The sequence below is a fragment of the Eptesicus fuscus genome, chromosome 12 (assembly GCF_027574615.1).
Source record: "Eptesicus fuscus isolate TK198812 chromosome 12, DD_ASM_mEF_20220401, whole genome shotgun sequence".
Lineage (NCBI taxonomy): Eukaryota > Metazoa > Chordata > Mammalia > Chiroptera > Vespertilionidae > Eptesicus > Eptesicus fuscus.
In genome coordinates this window covers 55,261,611-55,280,557 of record NC_072484.1, presented here as the reverse complement: position 1 = coordinate 55,280,557, position 18,947 = coordinate 55,261,611, and the positions used below count along the sequence as shown (strand labels likewise).

At 41.1% G+C, this 18,947-nt stretch overlaps 1 protein-coding gene across 2 annotated transcripts in view; it reads right to left on the bottom strand.

Moving 5' to 3' along the window:
- The window catches only part of USP14 (ubiquitin specific peptidase 14), a 47,079-nt gene extending 28,943 nt beyond the window's left edge, over positions 1-18,136 (bottom strand). The window contains exons 1-5 of one of the 2 annotated variants that reach the window (XM_008160165.3): positions 17,919-18,136; positions 13,568-13,713; positions 10,626-10,658; positions 5,638-5,742; positions 3,708-3,811 (exon numbers count right to left, since the gene is read on the bottom strand). In XM_008160165.3, coding sequence (XP_008158387.1) covers positions 3,708-3,811; positions 5,638-5,742; positions 10,626-10,658; positions 13,568-13,713; positions 17,919-17,934 — 404 coding nt within the window. In that variant the 5' untranslated portion in view covers positions 17,935-18,136. Of the gene's footprint in view, positions 1-3,707; positions 3,812-5,637; positions 5,743-10,625; positions 10,659-13,567; positions 13,714-16,968; positions 17,080-17,918 lie in introns of those variants that run through there. The other variant, XM_054723774.1, reaches the window with a different exon arrangement.
- Positions 18,137-18,947: the final 811 nt, after the last annotated feature.

Here is an 18,947-nt window from a genome sequence, read left to right as displayed (position 1 = left end):
GTCCCAGGTTCAATTCTGGTCAAGGGCATGTACCTTGGTTGCGGGCACATCCCCAGTAGGGGGTGTGCAGGAGGCAGCTAATTGATGTTTCTCTCTCATCGACATTTCTAACTCTCTATCCCTCTCCCTTCCTCTCTGTGAAAAATCAATAAAATATATATATTTTTAAAAAACCTCTATTTGATAATGATTTTTAGCGTCTCCAGTTGTAAAACACTTTCCATGTAATTTTTTCTCTTCTTTCATTCCTATTTCATCAGTTAGTGCCATTTTTCCAATGACAAACAACATCCATGTCATCTTATATCAATTAAGTTAATAAGTACAAGGACTGACTTCCAGCCTTGTGAAAACTTAGAATTCAAAAAAAGTCATTTAGCTTCAAGAAAACAGAACCAACAGAAATGAAATCTCCTCTGCTTATACAAACTCAGAGAAATAACTCCAGGACATGAAAGAGAGGCTTGAAATAGAGGCTTTAAAGTATCCCAGAAAAAAGAAGGGGAAGTCTTTAGTACATGGGCACACTAAAAAACAGGGCCTCTGAAGAAAAATAAGTAACATTTCCCATCAAAACAGTTCTGAAACAGTACCTGTTTACTTGATCATCTTTCTCAATTAGACTGTAAGTGCCTAAAGACAGGTAATGTATGTTGTTCACTGATAATACATCAGTTGCACTCTTAGGCAACTTCATATAAATATGTGACAAGTATTCAATTCAGAGAAATATAGAAAACCTTCAGTTACTCTCAGGTTTCTGTGTATCCCTACTCTCTCCTCTCTAATGCTCAGTTCTAGCAAAGCATTTCACAAGCCACTAAGGAAATAAAAATTAACATTCATGAAGCTAGGAATCCAAATTGCAGTTTAGAATTGTATCATACATTAAGAACTGCAATGTATATATCAAGACAGTTGTAATAAATTGTCAGAATTAAAATATATACATATATTTTAATCCTCATGTGAGGATATGTTTTTTATTGTTTTTTTTAGAGAGAAGAGAGAAAAGAGAGAGAGAGAAAGAGAGAGAGAGAAGAAAGGAGGAGAAAGGAGAGAGAAGAAAGAAGAGAGAGACATCAATGTGAGAGAGAACTATCAATTGGTTGCCTCCTGTAACATACCCAACCGGGGATGGAACCCACAACTTTTGATATACAGGACTACACTACAACCAACTGTGCGCCTGGACAGAGCCATATCTTGAACATTTAGACTCATTGAAGAGAAGAGACCCTCATTTATAGATTTCAAAGGTTCTCAAGACATGCATAATTGTTTACTCTTTTTTCTTATGTATAGTGATATAAAAACAAAATTTTATTTCTTTTTAAAACTATTACTCACTGGCACTGACATACAAATCAATGAATTTATTTCTAGACTAGAAATGAATGTCCAGAATTAAATCATACTTATTACACCCATTATGATCAACTGATTTTCAACAAAGATGCTAGGAAAATTCAATGGGGAAAGATTAGTTTTTTCAACAAATAGTACTACAGGAACTGGATATTCACATGCAAATGAATGGGATGAGACACCTACCTCCTATCACACATAAAAGTTAAGTAAACATGGATCACAAACCTAATGTAAGAGCTAAAACTATGTAACTCTTAATAAAAACAACACAGGAATAAATCTTTGTGACCTAGGATTAGACAATGGTTTCTTACATGACACCACACACAAAAACACAAGCAAGCAACAAAAGAAAAAATACTGAACTACATCAAAATTTAAAATGTTTGACCAATGTTAACCCAATAAATTTAATTTTTAAAAAGAAAAAAAATCAAAATTTTTATGCTATAAGCAAAACCATAAAGAGTTAAAAAGATCACAAAATGGAAAAAAAACATTTGCAATTTATCTATTTGAAGAAGTATTTGTATACAGAATACATAAAGACAAACCACTTAAAACATTGGCAAATAATTTGATCAAACATTTCTCCAGAGATGATGTACAAATGGCCAATAAGCACTTGAAAAAATGTTACTACTCAGGTAAATGCAAATGAGAACCACCATGATATCTATCCTTTCACCCTCAGGATGCCTATAATCAAAAGACATACAATAACAAGATTGGCATGGCGGTGGAGAAACTGGAACTCTCTTACATTGCTACTGAGGTAATAAAATGGTGAAGCCACTTTGGAAAACCATCTGGCAGTTCCTCAAAATGTTGTTTAACATAGAGTTACCATGTAAACAAGCAACACTCATACACAAGAGAAATTAAAACAACGCATATGTACAATAACTTGTGATTGAATGTTTACAGCTGCATTATTCATACTAAAAAAAAGTGGAAACAGCCCAGCCAGCATGACTCAGTGGTTAAGCATTGACCTATGAACCAGGAGGTCAGGGTTCAATTCCTGGTCAAGGGGATATGCCTGGGTTTCGGACTCAATCCCTAGTAGGGGGCGTACAGGAAGCAGCCGTTCAAGGATTCTCTCTCATCACTGATGTTTCTATCTTTCTCCCTCTCCCTTCCTCTCTGAAATAAATAAAAAAATTTTTTAAAGTGGAAACAATCCAAGTGTCCATCAACTGATGAATGAATAAACATATGTGGTATAGCCATTAAATTGAATATTATTCAGCTATACAAAGGAATGAAGTACTAATACATAACACGAATGAATCTAGAAAATAATATAAGTAAAAGAAGGCATTTATAAAAAGACCACATATTATATGATCCCACTTATATGAAATGTCCAGAAAGACAAATCTATAGGACAAAAAGTAAATAAATGATTCCCTAGAGTTGCAGGTGGGAAGGGTATAACAAGTGATTGCTAATGAGTATTAGGTTTCTTTAGGGTGGGGTGGGTGGGGAATATTATGAAATTAGAAGTAGTGATTGTGCACAACCTTGTGAATATAATAGACAATTTAATTGAACACTTTAAAAGAATGAATTATATGACAAATGAATTATATCTCAATATACTGCTAAATACACACACACACATACATATATATATACACACACATATACATACACTAGTGTGTGTGTGTGTGTGTGTATATATACATATATGTATGTACTAGGGGCCCAGCACTCAAAATCACGTTGCCCCGCCCACCCACCCACTGCCCTGCCTTGACACCCAAACCTCTCCACACAGAGCTACAACCGGCCTGGCCCAGCCCCCGACCCCTCTGGCCTTCTCTGGCCGCTTCAAGCCCTGCCCTCAGTCCCTCGAGTCGCCTTGGGCTGGTCCCCGCCTTCTCCAGGCGCCTCCCCGCTTCTGCCCCATCTCCGGAGCAACTCGGCGGCTCCGCCCTGTCATGGTGCCAAAGGAGAGCGTGGAAGCCTCCCGCCTGCTGCGTTGTGCTCCTTCCCCTGGCAGGTGGGCGGCAGGGCACTCTGAGCGCGAGCAGTGGGTGGTGAAGGACTGGTGAGGGGGGATACTACAGGCTCTCACCCCTGCCCTCCCCGGCACGGGATGGTCCCGCCTCCTCCGGGCACCTCCCCGCTTCCGCCCCATCTCCGGAGCAATGCCCTGCCGTGCATGCGCAGAAAGCCTCCTGCGATTGGTCGTTACGCATTATGGCATCCCGACCATTAGCATATTAGCTCTTTATTATTATGATATGCACACACAAACAAAACAACACTACACAAATGTGAACCTCTGTTACCTAAAGAAGACTTAAAACATTTATCTTCTGTCTTACCTTTTAAGAGCATCTTTGAGCTCAGGCACAGAACGAATACACTGAACTGTAGCATTCATGTAACAAGTGTTACCCAGGTTTGTCAATCCACATGGTAACTCCATCTGATAAGAGAAATCATTTTTTATAAAATGACATCCTATATAACAAAGCTATAATATGCAAATTGACCCTCACACCCTCACAAGATGACTGCCTACGACCAGGCCGACAGGGGGGTTAGTGAGGGACGACCAAACGACTGAACAGCAGGCTGCGTGGGGTGACTGGGCCAGCAGGGGGGGTTAATGATGGACAACCAAACGACTGAAAAAGCAGGCTGCGTGGGGCGACCAGGACGGCAGGGGGGTTAGTGAGGGACAACCAAAAGACTGAACAGCAGGCTGCAGCAGGGGCAACCAGGCCGGTAGTTGGTGGGGCAGTTAGGAGCAACTAGGCCGGCAGGGTGGGCAGTAAGAGCCGACCAGGCCAGGGGTGGGAGGGGGGAGGGCAGTTAGGGGTGACCAGGCCGGCGGGTGGGGGGGGTTCAGTTGGGGGCGACCAGGCTAGCAGGGGGGGCAGTTGGGAACAACCAGGCCAATGGGGGGGACAGTTAGGGGCGACCAGGCTGGCAGGGGGGGCAGTTAGGGGCAATCAGGCAGGCAGGTGAGCAATTAGGAGCTAGCAGTTCAGAATTGTAAGAGGGATCCCAGATTGGAGAGGTTGCATACTGGGCTGAGGGGACCCCCCCCCCCCGTGCACGAATTTTGTGCACCAGGCCTCTAGTAGCATATATAAATCACTAAAGTACACACTTTAAAGCAAGTAAAATTTCTAACTTATACCAATGTATATTCCACTTTTACCCTAAAGTAACATTTTATTTCCCCAACAAAAATTTTTCCTCACATCATACTAACAGTTATTCTCTGTTTTAATTCCTTTCTTGAAAATATTAAAAGGACAAAAGGATAGTCATATCAATCCTGCCCCCTTTCAGGATTATCATTAAAACAGGGTGATGAAATACACTTAGAAATACTTACAAAAAAAGGAATGGTACTACATAAATGGTGGGTGGTAAAACTAATAACAACATTTGACAAGTGTATGTTGACCACTTTCTAAACTAACACTGAATTTAAATTGAGAATAAATTATATGTATTTTCAACATAGAAGGTTTTAAGAATTTAAACGTCCCAGCATTTAAACTACTTAATCTCTCTGAGCCTGTTTCCCCAAAAATAGTAAACACTTAAATAGTGCTGACTACCAGCCAGACTTACATTACAGATATTAACTGCCTTTATAATGAATACATCTTGATATTAACTATTAAATCTTCAAAGCATTCATGTGCTACTTTCTGAAAGGCACCTTAGTAACTGTACTTTTGAAAAGTAGTGGTCATACATGTACACATAAGGAACTACTGGACATTGAAATTGGGTCTCAAAAGAACTGTTGGTCCAGGGGGAAGCTCGCTACAGATTGATTCATTTGCCTGTCAGCATAACTATTATTGCTCGTCTCACATTGAGTTCTTATTAGTATATATCTAGTGACATATGATCTCGCTCATCTAGGGGAAATGATGAACAACATAGACTGAGGAACAAGAACAGAACCAGAAGCAAGGAGGCATCGATCGGACTATCGGGCCTCAGAGGGAGGATAGGGGAGGGTAGGGGGAGGGTGGGGGGAGGGGGAGAGTTCAACCAAAGGACCTGTATGCATGCATATAAGCCTATCCAACGGTTAAGTTCAACAGGGGATTGGGGCATGCGTGGGGAGAGGGGTGGGATGGGAATGGGGGGATGAGGACAAATATGTGACACCTTAATCAATAAAGAAATTTAAAAAAAATAAATAAAAATAAAAAAAAAATAAAAAATAAAAAAAAAATAAAAAAGAAAAGTAGTGGTCATATAAAATGTAGTTTGTCTTACAGCAGATGCTAACTGTTCTTCTGTCATATCTTCTACGAAGACAGTTTTAGCTGAGGGTTCTTCAGGAAGTGCATCTGCTGATCCCATCATTAGTAGAGTTATTCCCTGTTTTATAGAGATACAAAGTAGATTAGCAGTTGTTAGGACTGAGGTGGGAATAGGGAGTGACTTTAAATAGACGTGCATTTCTTTCAGGGTAATTGAAATATCCTAAAATTAGACTGTGGAGAAGATTTCACAACTCTGTAGATATACTAAAAATTACTGAGTTATCAAAAAAAAATTTTTTGAAGTACGAAATTTCTTCAGGCCAGAGGTAGCCAGCTTATTGGCAAAGAGACACAAAGAAACTTAGAGTGATGGAACTTCTGTATCTTGATTGTGGTGTGGTTAGACTATACAAAATTAACCAAATTCATCAAATTATACACTAAAAAAAGGTAAATTTTGCTCTATAAAAATTATAAATCAGTAAAGCTAAAGGAAAAAATACTGTCATAAACAAAGTTGAGAATGTTTACATATGCAGAGAAGGGAATTTTTCAAATGATCATTAACATTTAATGGTACAATTTCTTCCCATAACAAATAAATTAAGCCTGATAAAAAAATTTTCTATAAATATCTATTATGTAACTGTAACAATTGTTTACATTTGAATAAAAATATTGAGAACATTTAAAACTCCATTACTGGAAAACATCAAACCAAACACATAAGTTCAAAATACTCAATTTTTTAATTCCACACATTAACCTAACTGAATACTTATATTTAATACATACGTAACAATCAATATAACAAAAGACCAATGAAGACACTGTCACCCTAAATCTCATAATCCTGAAATGTGAACAAAATCTTACTCAATATCTTACCTGGAAGATATTAACACATGAAACAACGAAAAGGGTACAGAGGTTTAAAAACAATAACAACAGAATGGAGGTTTAACAAAAAAATAAGATAAAAATTAAAAATGTTTAGATGAGGATTAACCCTTTGCACTCGCTTGCTTTTTTCTCGATTCCTTTATTCTACTCGGGATTTAATTTTTTAAATACCCCAGATTTTACAAAGCTCGGCAGTAGAATAAAAAACTGGAGTTTCTGCCGAGACCGGTTTGGCTCAGTGGATAGAGCGTCGGCTTGCGGACTGAAGGGTCCCAGGTTCGATTCCGGTTAAGGGCATGTACCTTGGTTGCGGGCACATCCCCAGTAGGGGATGTGCAGGAGGCAGCTGGTCGATGTTTCTCTCTCATCGACGTTTCTAGCTCTCTATCCCTCTCCCTTCCTTCCTGTGAAAATCAATAAAATATATTAAAAAAAAAAAAAAAACAAAACTGGAGTTTCTTTTCATACAAACTTATTTATTTGGATTTTTTTATATTTCAAATACATACGAGCTGCTACCAATGCTAACCGTGTCGAGTCACACTCGACATCCGAGTGCAAAAGGTTAAAATTGGGAAATTAATAAGGTCAATGAACTCACAGTCTTAAAGAGTACCTATGCTGAACTCCAATAACCCTCCTTCTATCACCTGTTATTTTTACTTAAAACTTACCCTATATAATAAAAGCCTAATATGCTAAGTGTCCAGTTGTCCGATCGGCCATTCAACCAATCAAAGCGTAATATGCTAAAGCTACTCAACCACTCGCTATGACGTGCACTGACCACCAGGGGGCAGACGCTCCAACCGGTAGGTTAGCTTGCTGCTGGGGTCCAGCTGCTCGGGACTGAGACAGGCCAGACATGCCCTGGAGCCCTCCCACATTCCCTCCCTAGCTGGCCAACCTCCTGCATCCCTCCCTGGCCCCAATAGTGCACCAGTGGGGTCCCTCGGCCTGGCCTATGCCCTCTCACAATCCGGGACCCCTCGGGAGATGTCGGAGGTCTGGTTTCGGCCCAACGGCGGAACAACCAGTCGCTATGATGCGCACTGACCACCAGAGGGCAGACGCTCAACGCAGGAGCTGCCCCTTGGTGGTCAGTGCACTCCCACAGGGGGAGCGCTGCTCAGCCAGAAGGCGGGCTCATGGCTGGTGAGTGCAGCGGCGGTAGCAGGAGCTTCTCCTTCTCCCATGGGGAGCAGGCCTAAGCCGTCAGTCAGACATCCCCCAAGGGCTCAAAGACCGTGAGAGGGTGCAGGCCGGGCTGAGGGACCCCCCCAGAGGGCACGAATTTTGTGCACCAGGCTTCTAATTATAAGATAATAGCAAAGCAGTACTTAGCCATCACTAAAGAATCTTTTTCCAAAGACAACTGTCTCAGGAAAACCAAGTATTTAAAGAATATATTAGCAACAGCCAGTTAGAAAATACAATAAAAAAGAAAGAATACCAACAAATACCTAAAAGGAAACATAACAAGAAACATGTAGTAAGAATATAACCATGGCCCTGCCAGCACGGCTCAGTGGTTGAGTGTCGACCTATGAACCAGGAGGTCACGGTTCTATTCCCAGTCAAGATACATGCCCAGGTTGCAGGCTCGATCCCCAGTGTGGGACATGCAGGAGTCAGATGATCAATGATTCTCTCATCATTGATGTTTCTATCTCTTCCTCTCCCTTTCTCACTGAAATCAATATATATGGACGTGTGTGTGTATACATATATATATGAATATATCAATATATGAATATATGAACATAGGGGCACGGTGCATGAAATTCATGCATGGGGGGATGTCCCTCAGCTCAGCCTGCACCCTCTCCAATCTGGGACCCCTCAAGGGATGCCCAACTGCCCGTTTAGGCCTGATTCCAGACATCCCTCTCACAATAGAGAACTGCTGGCTCCCAACCACTTGCCTGGCCCCCTAACCACTCCCCTTGCCTGGCCCCCTAACCACTCCCCTGACAGCCCAATTGCCCCTAACTGCCCTCCTCTGCCAGCCTGGTCACCCCTAACTGCCCTCCCCTGCCAGGCTGGTCACCCCCAACTGTCCTCCCCTGTTGGCCCGGTAACCCCTAACTGCCCTCCCCTCCTGGCCTGGTAACCCCTAACTGCCCTCCCTTGCTAGCCTAGTCGCCCCTAACTGCCCTCCCTTGCTAGCCTAGTCGCCCCTAACTGCCCTCCCCTGCTGACCTGGTCACCCGCAACTGCCCTCCCCTGTAGGCCTGTTCACCCCTAACTATCCTCCCCTGCAGGCTTAGTCACCCCCAACTGCCCTCCCCTGCCGGCCTGGTTCCCCCCAACTGCCCTCTCCTGCAGGCCTGGTCCCCGCCAACTGCCTTCCCCTGCAGGCCTGGGTCCCCCCCCCCCCCCCCCCGAACTGTCCACCCCTGCAGGCCTGTTCGCCCCCAACTGCCCTCCTCTGCCAGCCAGGTCACCCTAACTGCCCTCCCCAGCTGACCTAATCACCCCCAACTGCCCTCCCTTGCAGGCCTGGTCTCTCCCAACTGCACTCCTCTGCTGACCATCTTGTGGCAGCCATCTTGTGTCCACATGGGGGCAGCCATCCTGTGTGTTGGGGTGATGGTCTATTTGCATATTACTCTTTTATTAGATAGGATGTGTGTGTGTGTGTGTGTGTGTGTGTGTGTGTGTGTGTGTGTGTATATAGTATATCCATAAAGATTATAACCATAAAGCTCTGGTTAGGGATATAAAAAACATCTAAGTAAATTGAAGGACATGACAGGTTTCTGGACTGGAAAAATTATTGTAAAAACATGATTCCAAATTATTATCTAAATTTAATGAAATTCCTTTTTGAACTATAAAATTTTTTTTATTAGAAACTTTATAAAATCTTTAATTCATGTAGCAAATTCATACCCATGACAATAGCTAAGAAATCATAATTTGTCAATACCAAGGGGAAAAGGAAAGAAAGAAAACACACTACAGATTCTAGAATTAAAAGTATAGTATGCCAATCAATTCAACAACTTAAATTTAACATACCAATGCCTTCAAAGTGGCAAACTACCAAAATTGATGTAAAAGAAAATATAGTATCTGATAGTCCTTCATTTATTTAACCCCCCAAAATCTTAATTAAAAGTCTTCCCACTGTATGAGAAAACATTTGCCAATGGGAAGGATCTGATAAGGATTTAATTTCCAAAATATGCAAGGAACTCATTTACCTCAACACCAGGAAGACAAACAATCCAATTAAAAAAGCAGCCAAGGACCTAAATAGATACTTCTCCAAAGAGAATACAGATGGCCAATAGACACATGAAAAAAATGTTCCAAGTCACTATATCAGAGATGCAAAATAAATTTCAATTAGTTATCTGACCTTACACCTGCCAGAATGGCAACCATAAATTAATCAACAAAGAAGTGCTGGTGAGTATGTGGATACAAATATACTATATTTTTAAAATCTAGCCATGAACATTGGAAAACACATTTTTTGAGTATCATTTTCAACAGCTAAGAAACATTAAGTTCCATGAACCTCACAAAAAACCATGCAAAACCTCTATGCTGAAATGAAAAACTAAAGCTCTGCTAAGAGAATAATATAAAGACCTAAACAAATGAAGAATTAGACCATATTAAGGATTTTAATACTCAATACTGTTATGATGTGCATTCTCCCCAAATTGTACTAGTAATTCAATGTAATCTCAAACAAAATTCCAGGAGTCCATTTGTAGAAATTGACAGACTTCTCTAAAATTACACAAAAACTCAAAGAAGCTAAAACAGTCTCAAAGAAGAAAAAGTTGGAGAACTCACACTATCTTATTGCCAGACTTAAAAAGCTTTAATAATCAAGAATATGGTAGTGGTACAAGTTTAATTTAATATATATATATGAAACAAGAGGCCAAAAACAAACGTACAATTAATTTTCGAGAAAGTTTCCAACACAAGTCAATGGGAAGAGGAAAGTATTTTTAACAGATGTTGCTGGAACAACTCAATGTACACATGGAAAAAAGGGCATTTGGAATATATTTCAAAATAATAATTAGGAAATTGCATTATAATAAATAGTGTTCTTAGGATTACACTTACATTTTTTATTTTGATGTTTCCCCAATCATCATCCTGTTTTAAAGACAAATAAAAAACTTTTAATCACCCCTGTACAATCTGAGCATATTCTAATAATCAACTAATTATAAGCTACTCAAAATATAATTTTTCTGTCAGATTTTATTTAAATTATTGTAATCAAAGTATTTTTTAAAAACACATGCAATCCTAAAGATACTATTAATTGCTTAAACTACGTAAGACACAATCTAAGACAGTAAACCTGGCAGCACCAAAAGTACTAAAAAACACCTGATTGATGACAAATGAAAGATGCTAATTTTTGCATGTTCGTTGCATGTTTGGAATCAGCAGAGGCAAAAACTACCTTAGGTAACAAGAATGAAGAGTAACATGAAATAAGGTCTACATAATTAGGGTAATTACAGAATTTATCATTCAAATCCGAGACTCTTAATAAAATGCTATTAAAAATGGTTCCAGGAGAGTAAACAGGACCACCCAATGCAAAGTAACCCTTAATAATACTTGTTCTGTCCCACTTCACATCTATGAAACAATTAACCAATACTTTTACTTGAATATGTTCAATTAAATCAAAATTTTTTTCTTAATACCGTGAGTGGTTCACAGTATTTTGGCCTACTAAAGCTATGCCCTTTCCTATACAGAATAAAGTCAGTTCTCTATTACTCCATTTTTTTTGAGGAAAGTACCAGGCACTCAATTTGCTTCCCTTTGTGGGAGTCACTAATTATCTCTCCAGACACCCTGCTTCAAAGTGGCACAGTAACTTCCTAAAGACTCTCCTCACCCGGCCCAGGTGGGTCAGTGGTTGAGCATCGCCCTATGAACCAAGAGATCACAGTTCGACTCCTGGTTGAGGCACATGCCGGGGTTGCGGGCTCAATTCCCAGTAGAGGCCGATCAATGATTCTCTCTCATCATTGATGCTTATATCTCTCTCCCTCTCCCTTCCTCTCTCTGAAATCAATAAAAACATATTAATAAAATTAAAAAAAGACTTCTCAGTTTAAGGGCTACTACTGCTAATCCTAAGTAATAATAACTATATATGTCCCCTCAGAGCACTTCCTTACCCGAGGTCACAAAAGCTGGGAAATGAACCCAAATCTACTTGACTTGTACATATTTTGGTATCTTACTTAAAACTCTCTATTGCTGTTTTCTCATTTATAAAATATATAAAATGCAATTATTTTCATCATTTTTTAAATATATACAGATGAGAATTTTTTTTAAATAAAAGCCTGACACAAAGTATGTATTCAATAACTGAGTTACATAGTAGGCAATTTCATTTAATTAGCATTTTTCTATAATTCCCTACAGTACTACACCAGTTCAGGCATGCCTTGTTTTACTACCTTTGCTTTTTTGCACTTTGCAGTTATTTGATTTTTACAAGACCCTCCTCCAGAGAAAATTTGAAGGCTCAGAAAATTATCATTTTTTAGCAATAAAGTATTTTTTAATTAAGGTATGTACATTGTTTTTCTAAACATAATGCTATTGCACACTTAATAGACTTTACTGCAGTGCTTTGGAACCAAACCAGCAATATCTCTGAGGTATGCCTGCACACAGCTCAGCAGAAATTAGGTTATCCTATATAATAAAAGGCTAATATGCAAACAGACTGCAGGGCAGAATGACCCGGTCACTATGACACGCACTGACCACCAGGGGACAGACACTCAATGCAGGAGCTGCCCCCTGTTGGTCAGTGCACTCCCACAGGGGGAGTGCTGCTCAGCCAGAAGCCAGGCTCATGGCTGGCAAGCACAGTGGCGGTGGCAGGAACCTCTCCTGCCTCCGCAGCAGCGCTAAGGATGTGACTGACAGCTCCCATGGGAGCGGGCCTAAGCCATCAGTCAGACATCCCCCGAGGGCTCCCTGACTGGGAGAGGGCACAGGCCGGGCTGAGGGACCCCCCCCCCCCCCCGAGTGCACAAATTTCATACACCAGGCCTCTAGTCAATGACTAAAAGTTCATAATGCAACTTGGAGGGAAAATAATGTTTCTTCACCAACATCTGTTTTACTGCCCAGCTAACAGGGGTAGCCAGCCCTTATCTCTATAGCTCTTTAGCATTTCATATCTAACTCTTAAAGTATGTTTTTAAAACTATACTTATACAGTATTATAAACAACAATGAAGAAAACACCTTTGCATCTTTTTTTGTGGTCCTTCATCAATGATTCATCATTGGACTCTTAACTGTAGTCAATGTGATCATTCCAAGGGAAATTGAAAAAATTTAATTCTCTATTTTTTTAAACAAATTTTTTTCTCTCCCACCTCCAGATAGGTGTTAGAAAGCAATAACTCTTAAGAGAATGAAGTTCTTTTTTAATGGGTAGGATGCAAGAAAGGCCACAGGAAAAAATTAACAGTTTTCCAGTATTTCAAAACCAGGGCTTGACCTGACTCCCGTGACCCACGGAGGTATTCATTAATATAGTGAATTTGAAAATAAAAAATTTAGTGATGCTTTTATAATATAATGTTTGAAAGGCTACAATTTTCCTCTTACACTAACATGAATAAAATAGTTATAATCCCTTAACTACATACTCAACAAATAAAAAAACCTCATATGCTACATTCCACTAATTATATAATAATCCTATATAATAAAAGGCTAATATGCAAATAGATGGAACGGCAGACGACTGGTCACTATGACGCGCACTGACCACAAGGGGAGGGAGGGAGTGCCGCTCAGCCAGAATCCAGGTGCAGCAGCAGTGGCAAGCAACTAAGAATGTCCGACTGCTGGCTTACAGCCATCAGTCAGACATTCCCTGAGGGCTCCTGGACTGTGAGAGGGCGAAGGACAAGTTAAGGGATCCCCTCTTGCCCCCGCCCCGAGTGCATGAATTTCGTGCACTGGGCCTCTAGTAGTATATAATGAAAATATGGACTAAGTTTTACCTTCAATGTTCCTCCTTTCACCATAACTTTCTGTCTGGATGGCTGGACTCCAGTCAGTGCAAAAAGCTGAGCCTTGAACACCATTGGAGGTTCATCAGTATTCAATTCTACACCTTCAAATTTCTCTTTTCCCCACTTCACAGTAACTGCAAACAAAACCATAATTTATTGTTTTCATTTATAAAATAACAGGACTTCACATTGAGAAGAAGACTAGTTCTTAAAAGCCAAACTATGTCATTCATCTTTTTATGTTCATAATGCCTATACTAAATCAGAAGTGACTTGAATGCAGTAGGTCCTGAACAAAATTTAACTGGATCTAATCCAACTTCTCATTTGATAAATAAGGAAACCAACAGTTAAGAGAAGTTGGTTAACTTACTAATGTCAAAAAGACTAGTTAGTAAATATTCAAGTCTCCGGAATCCTGTGTCAATAACTTCTACAAAATATGATCACACTGAAATAATTCCCAGAATAAGATTCACAGACTTCAAAATGTATTTAATTAAGAAGTCATTAAAATCTACATACTATTGGAATAGAGAGGAGAGAGGTTTTTGAAAGGTGGAGAGAAAAAAAGTTGGGGAGATAAAAGCATATTTAAAACAAGTTAAGGAATACAGATTCTGAAATCTAAGAATTGAAAAGTGTGGTTCCTGAGCACAAGATGGTCAAATATTAAGAATTATTGCCCTGACCGGTTTGGCTCAGTGGATAGAGCGTCGGCCTGCGGACTCAAGGGTTCCAGGTTCGATTCCGGTCAAGGGCATGTACCTTGGTTGCGGGCACATCCCCAGTAGGAGGTGTGCAGGAGGCAGCTGATCGATGTTTCTCTCTCATTGATGTTTCTAACTCTCTTTCCCTCTCTCTTCCTCTCTGTGAAAATCAATAAAATATATTAAAAAAAAAAGAATTATTTATTTAGTTATATAAAGATATAATTAAATCACTAAAATATATTGAAATTCTACTTCACAGCCATTCAAATATCCATTTAGAAAATAATGTGGTGAAAATTGGAACCGTTGCTAATAAGACTATAAAATGGTGCAGGCATTGTGGAAAAACGTTATAGCAGTACCTAACAAAATTAAACATAAATTTCCATATGATCCAGTAATTCTACTTCTAGGTGTACACCAAAAAGTATATAAAGCAGGGACTGAAACTGGTATTTTATACCCAGCATTATTCACAATAGCCAAAAGATGGGAGCAACCTAAGTGTCCATCAACAGGTAAATGGGTGAACAAAATATGGCATATATCCACAATGAATATTATCTGCCTTAAAAAGTAATGAAATTCTTACACACGGTACAACATGGATAAATCTTGGAGACATTATATACTAAGCGAAATAAGGCAGACACAAAAGGACAATTATTGTATGATTCCACTTATATGAGGTATTAGAGTAGTCAAATTCAGAGGCAGAAAGTAGAACGGAGGAAATAGAAAAAGGGAGCATATTGTTCAATGAAACAGTTCCAGTTTAGAAACATGAAAAAGTTTGGGAGGTGGTTAATGATGATGATGACTACACAACAATGTGAATGTACTGAAGGCCAAAAACTGTACACTCAAAAATGATTAAAATAGTACATTTTATGTTACATATACTTTACCATAATAAGAAAATTTCAGCCAATAAAAAACTTTCAATTAGTCTAATAAAATAGCTAATTTTTGAAATATGTAAAAATAAATAAACTCAAGGATATAGTTTGTTTCCACTAAAAACTTTATACCTATTTAAAACAAGAACCTCACAACTATCAGCTGTCTGATTTCCAACTACTAAAATCAGAATAAAGCCGAAACCGGTTTGGCTCAGTGGATAGAGCGTCAGCCTTCGGACTGAAAGGTCCCAGGTTCGATTCCGGTCAAGGGCATGTACCTTGGTTGCGGGCACATCCCCAGTGGGGGGTGTGCAGGAGGCAGCTGGTCGATGTTTCTCTCACATATTTCTAACTCTCTAGCTCTCTCCCTTCCTCTCTGTAAGAAATCAATAAAAAATATTTTAAAAAATCAGAATATGAAAAACTGACCCTGACTCTAAATACCAATTCTTTCATCAGTTCAATTAATGTATTCAGCATTCATTCAATGTTAAGCCCAGTAACAAGCATTAGGGAAGACTCTATGAACTTATTTATGGTCTAACAAGGGAGAAATGGAGAAGAAAAGGTTAAAATAAATAATATACGTATTATAAATACTACAGGAGCACAGAAGAATGCTTCCTGAGCAAGGTAGAATTCCCTGGAGGAAATGATAACTTTGTGTTTTCACTATCAATTTTTTATCACTATCGAGCTAAGACTCAAAGATAAATTAGGTGTTAGAGAAAAAGAAAAAATAAAAGCATTCCTGGAAAAGACAAGAAAAACATAAAGCAGCATGGTATATAATTCCCAGAGTGAAGCAGAATCAGCTGAAACTGGAAGCTGGCCAAGGATCAAGTCAAGGAAGATAACATAAATTATGCTAAAAATACAGGCTTTATGTCATAGAAAATGTGCAATCTCTGAAAGGTTTTCATAAAGGCAACTTTGATCTGGTTTGAACATTAGATTATGCTAGCAGCAGCAGGGAAATTGAAGAGGGTACAACTGTAAACACTGAGATAAGCTAAAAACATAATAGTACAAGCAAAATATAGGACTAAACCAAAACAATATCGAAGAGGAACCTATCTGAAATGTACTTCGCTGTGTCACATGGGCAAGTAACTTAAACTTTTTTGCTAACTCATAAAGGAGAATTATACCAGTATCTCAGGATTATGTTGCAGATTGAAACAAAGCTACATGTACAAAAAACACTAGCTTTGTACCAGGCACACAGGTGGTCACTGAGTGTTGTGGCACTTACCTTAACTATATAAAAATCTGGATACTTAATTTTCTACCAAAACTTATGAAACAGTACTTAAAATGGTCTCCTTTTAATAAAGGGCTTTTTGCAGAACCTGAAAATACAGATTCTCAATATAGAGATGTCAAAGGAAGAAACCTTACAAATCGACTTCAATTCTTCTATTTTGGAAATAAGGAAAAGTTTGATTAAATCTTTAGAAGGAACTCGATTTTTAAAATCGACAGCTTGGTGAATACAGGCATATTTTTAGGGGAACAAGAAAGGGGTGGGTTGGTTTTGTTGTGTGTGTATCTACGTGTGTGTTTAAGTATTAGCCTACGGTGGGATTTACCACCACCAGTGCTCCCTCCACTCTATACTGCATAAATGTAATTATTTCAAGTATGGTTCTACTGTTAGTTATTTGTGTAATTATTCTACTGCTAATAATTATAGAAATAGCTTGAGCAATCACTACTAAAGCATTCAATTGAAGAATCTAGATCAAGAATCCACCTCAATGTTAAACATTACTTTTTTGTTGCATGTCTTTCTTTGAAAATGCTGAATCTTCAATAAAGGAATTATGATAGTCGGGTATGGCCAGCGAGTCACACACAATCCATAGCCCACTGAAGCCACCACGTACATCTCAGCTGCCTGCCATTTTGAACCAGATTAGGAAACAGGAAGGTCCATTGATTAAAAATGTGATCACCGGCCAATCCCTTTAGACTACCATCCGGCAAACGCCAATCAGAAGGAAAGGATGCCCGCGGATAGGTGTCATCTGTACTCATCTGCTTCACAAAGCCAACACCATGCTTCGGACATGGAAACTCAATACGTTTGATGAAGTAAAAACTTAGTTAAAAAAAAAAAAAACACAGTCAGTCGCAATCTGCTTTGGAACAAAACAGAAATTGGTACGAAAGAGGGGGTTTTGCAACGGCAGCAAGGGGTAAGTAAGCGAAGGGAAACCCCATGAAAGGTGAAGGCTAGTCTCACATCTCAGGTCCCTCCCTCCCTCCCTTCAGGATTCCCTCCTGGGCGCCCCCTGCCACAGCCGCCACCGAGGAGCACAGGGAAGTCCCAGGCACCCCCAGCCTGGCCCGGGGGCCCCAGGACACGCCCTCACCGGTCCCCGCTCCCTAGGACGGCGACAGAAACTATTCTGCAGGGTCACCAGTCCCCGAGGCCGACGCTCCGGCTTCCCCATCTCCACTCCCGCTCCCACCTCCCCCACCGGGCGGCCCTGGGCAGACAGCGCTCCCTCGCGCTGCAGGGCGCGACGGGCATGGGGAGAGAGAGAGAGAGGGGCCAGCTCCACTCCACGCCGCAGCCACCCCCGCCCACGCCTCCCCGTCCCCTTCCCGTCCCCTCCCCCGCCCGTGCTCAGCCGGGCGTCCGCCCCGCAGGCCAGGCCTGCTGACAGGCCTAGGGCTGGCGAGGACCGCGGGGCCAGAGGCGAGAGGGGAGCTCACCGGAGTACAGCGGCATGGCGGGGTGTGCGGGGAGGCGGCGGCACAGGGCGGCTGGGCCTGGCAAGGGCGGCGAAGGGAAAGGGACGCGAAGAAGCTGTGGCAGCAGGCGAGAGGGCGGCGCGGGGTTGGCGGCAGCTCGGGTGCGACGGGAGCCTCATTCAAACCGGCCACTAGCGATGACGCAGCAACGCGCAGTTCGCCCGCGGAGCTGGAGGCGGCGAGGCGGGGCCTGGAGGGTGGAGAACCGGCGCGGCGGGGAGGAGGCCGGGCGGGGCGTAGGCCGGCGAGACGGCGGGCGCGGCGCGTGGGCTCGCTGCCCCTGCGCCGCTCAGCGGGGCGCCTGCGCACTGCACGCCACCGCCCCGCGCCCGCCGGCCACGTGGGCTTGGCCCCGCCCCACCTGGCCGCCGGGGGAGTGGGAACTAGGTAGTCTTGCGGCTTTTTAAAGGGGTCTTCCCCCCGCTTTTACAAAACGGTGGGTAGGTGGAAGCCGGGGGTTTTTGTTGTTAACGTGGCCAGTAGCAGAGCTGAGAGAGCCCTTGCTCCACCCCTCAAGTCGGTCTGTTTACTTAATGAAAATAGCCAGCCCTCCCTTTAAGGATTTTTGTGGCAAAAATGAATACGACCAAGTTTGTTTTAAGCACACCCCTTCCCTTTGGGTGCAACTAACTTCTAGCCTCATTGGGGGACATAGGGATCTGAATTTAAGATAAATGGGGCAAAGTGAGGGTGTGGAGTATTGCTAATAACTGAAAGCATAAAAGAAAATTTACATAGCTGGCCTTCCTCGGTGTCAGCGAGAGTTGCTGATGATAGCAACCTTGCCCCACATACCATACGCTGCTAAGCCCTGGTCTACATGTGTCTAATGGATAGAATCTTCTGCTTAAGGTTGACTTCTTTAGGTAATTAATATATTGGTAATATCTTAACCTAAATGCAAGTAAACAAAGTGTAAAAAAGGCTAAATATCAGAAAGTGAATTACCTACGGTTTATTGATTAGAATGCCCCCTCATCATCTGGTCAA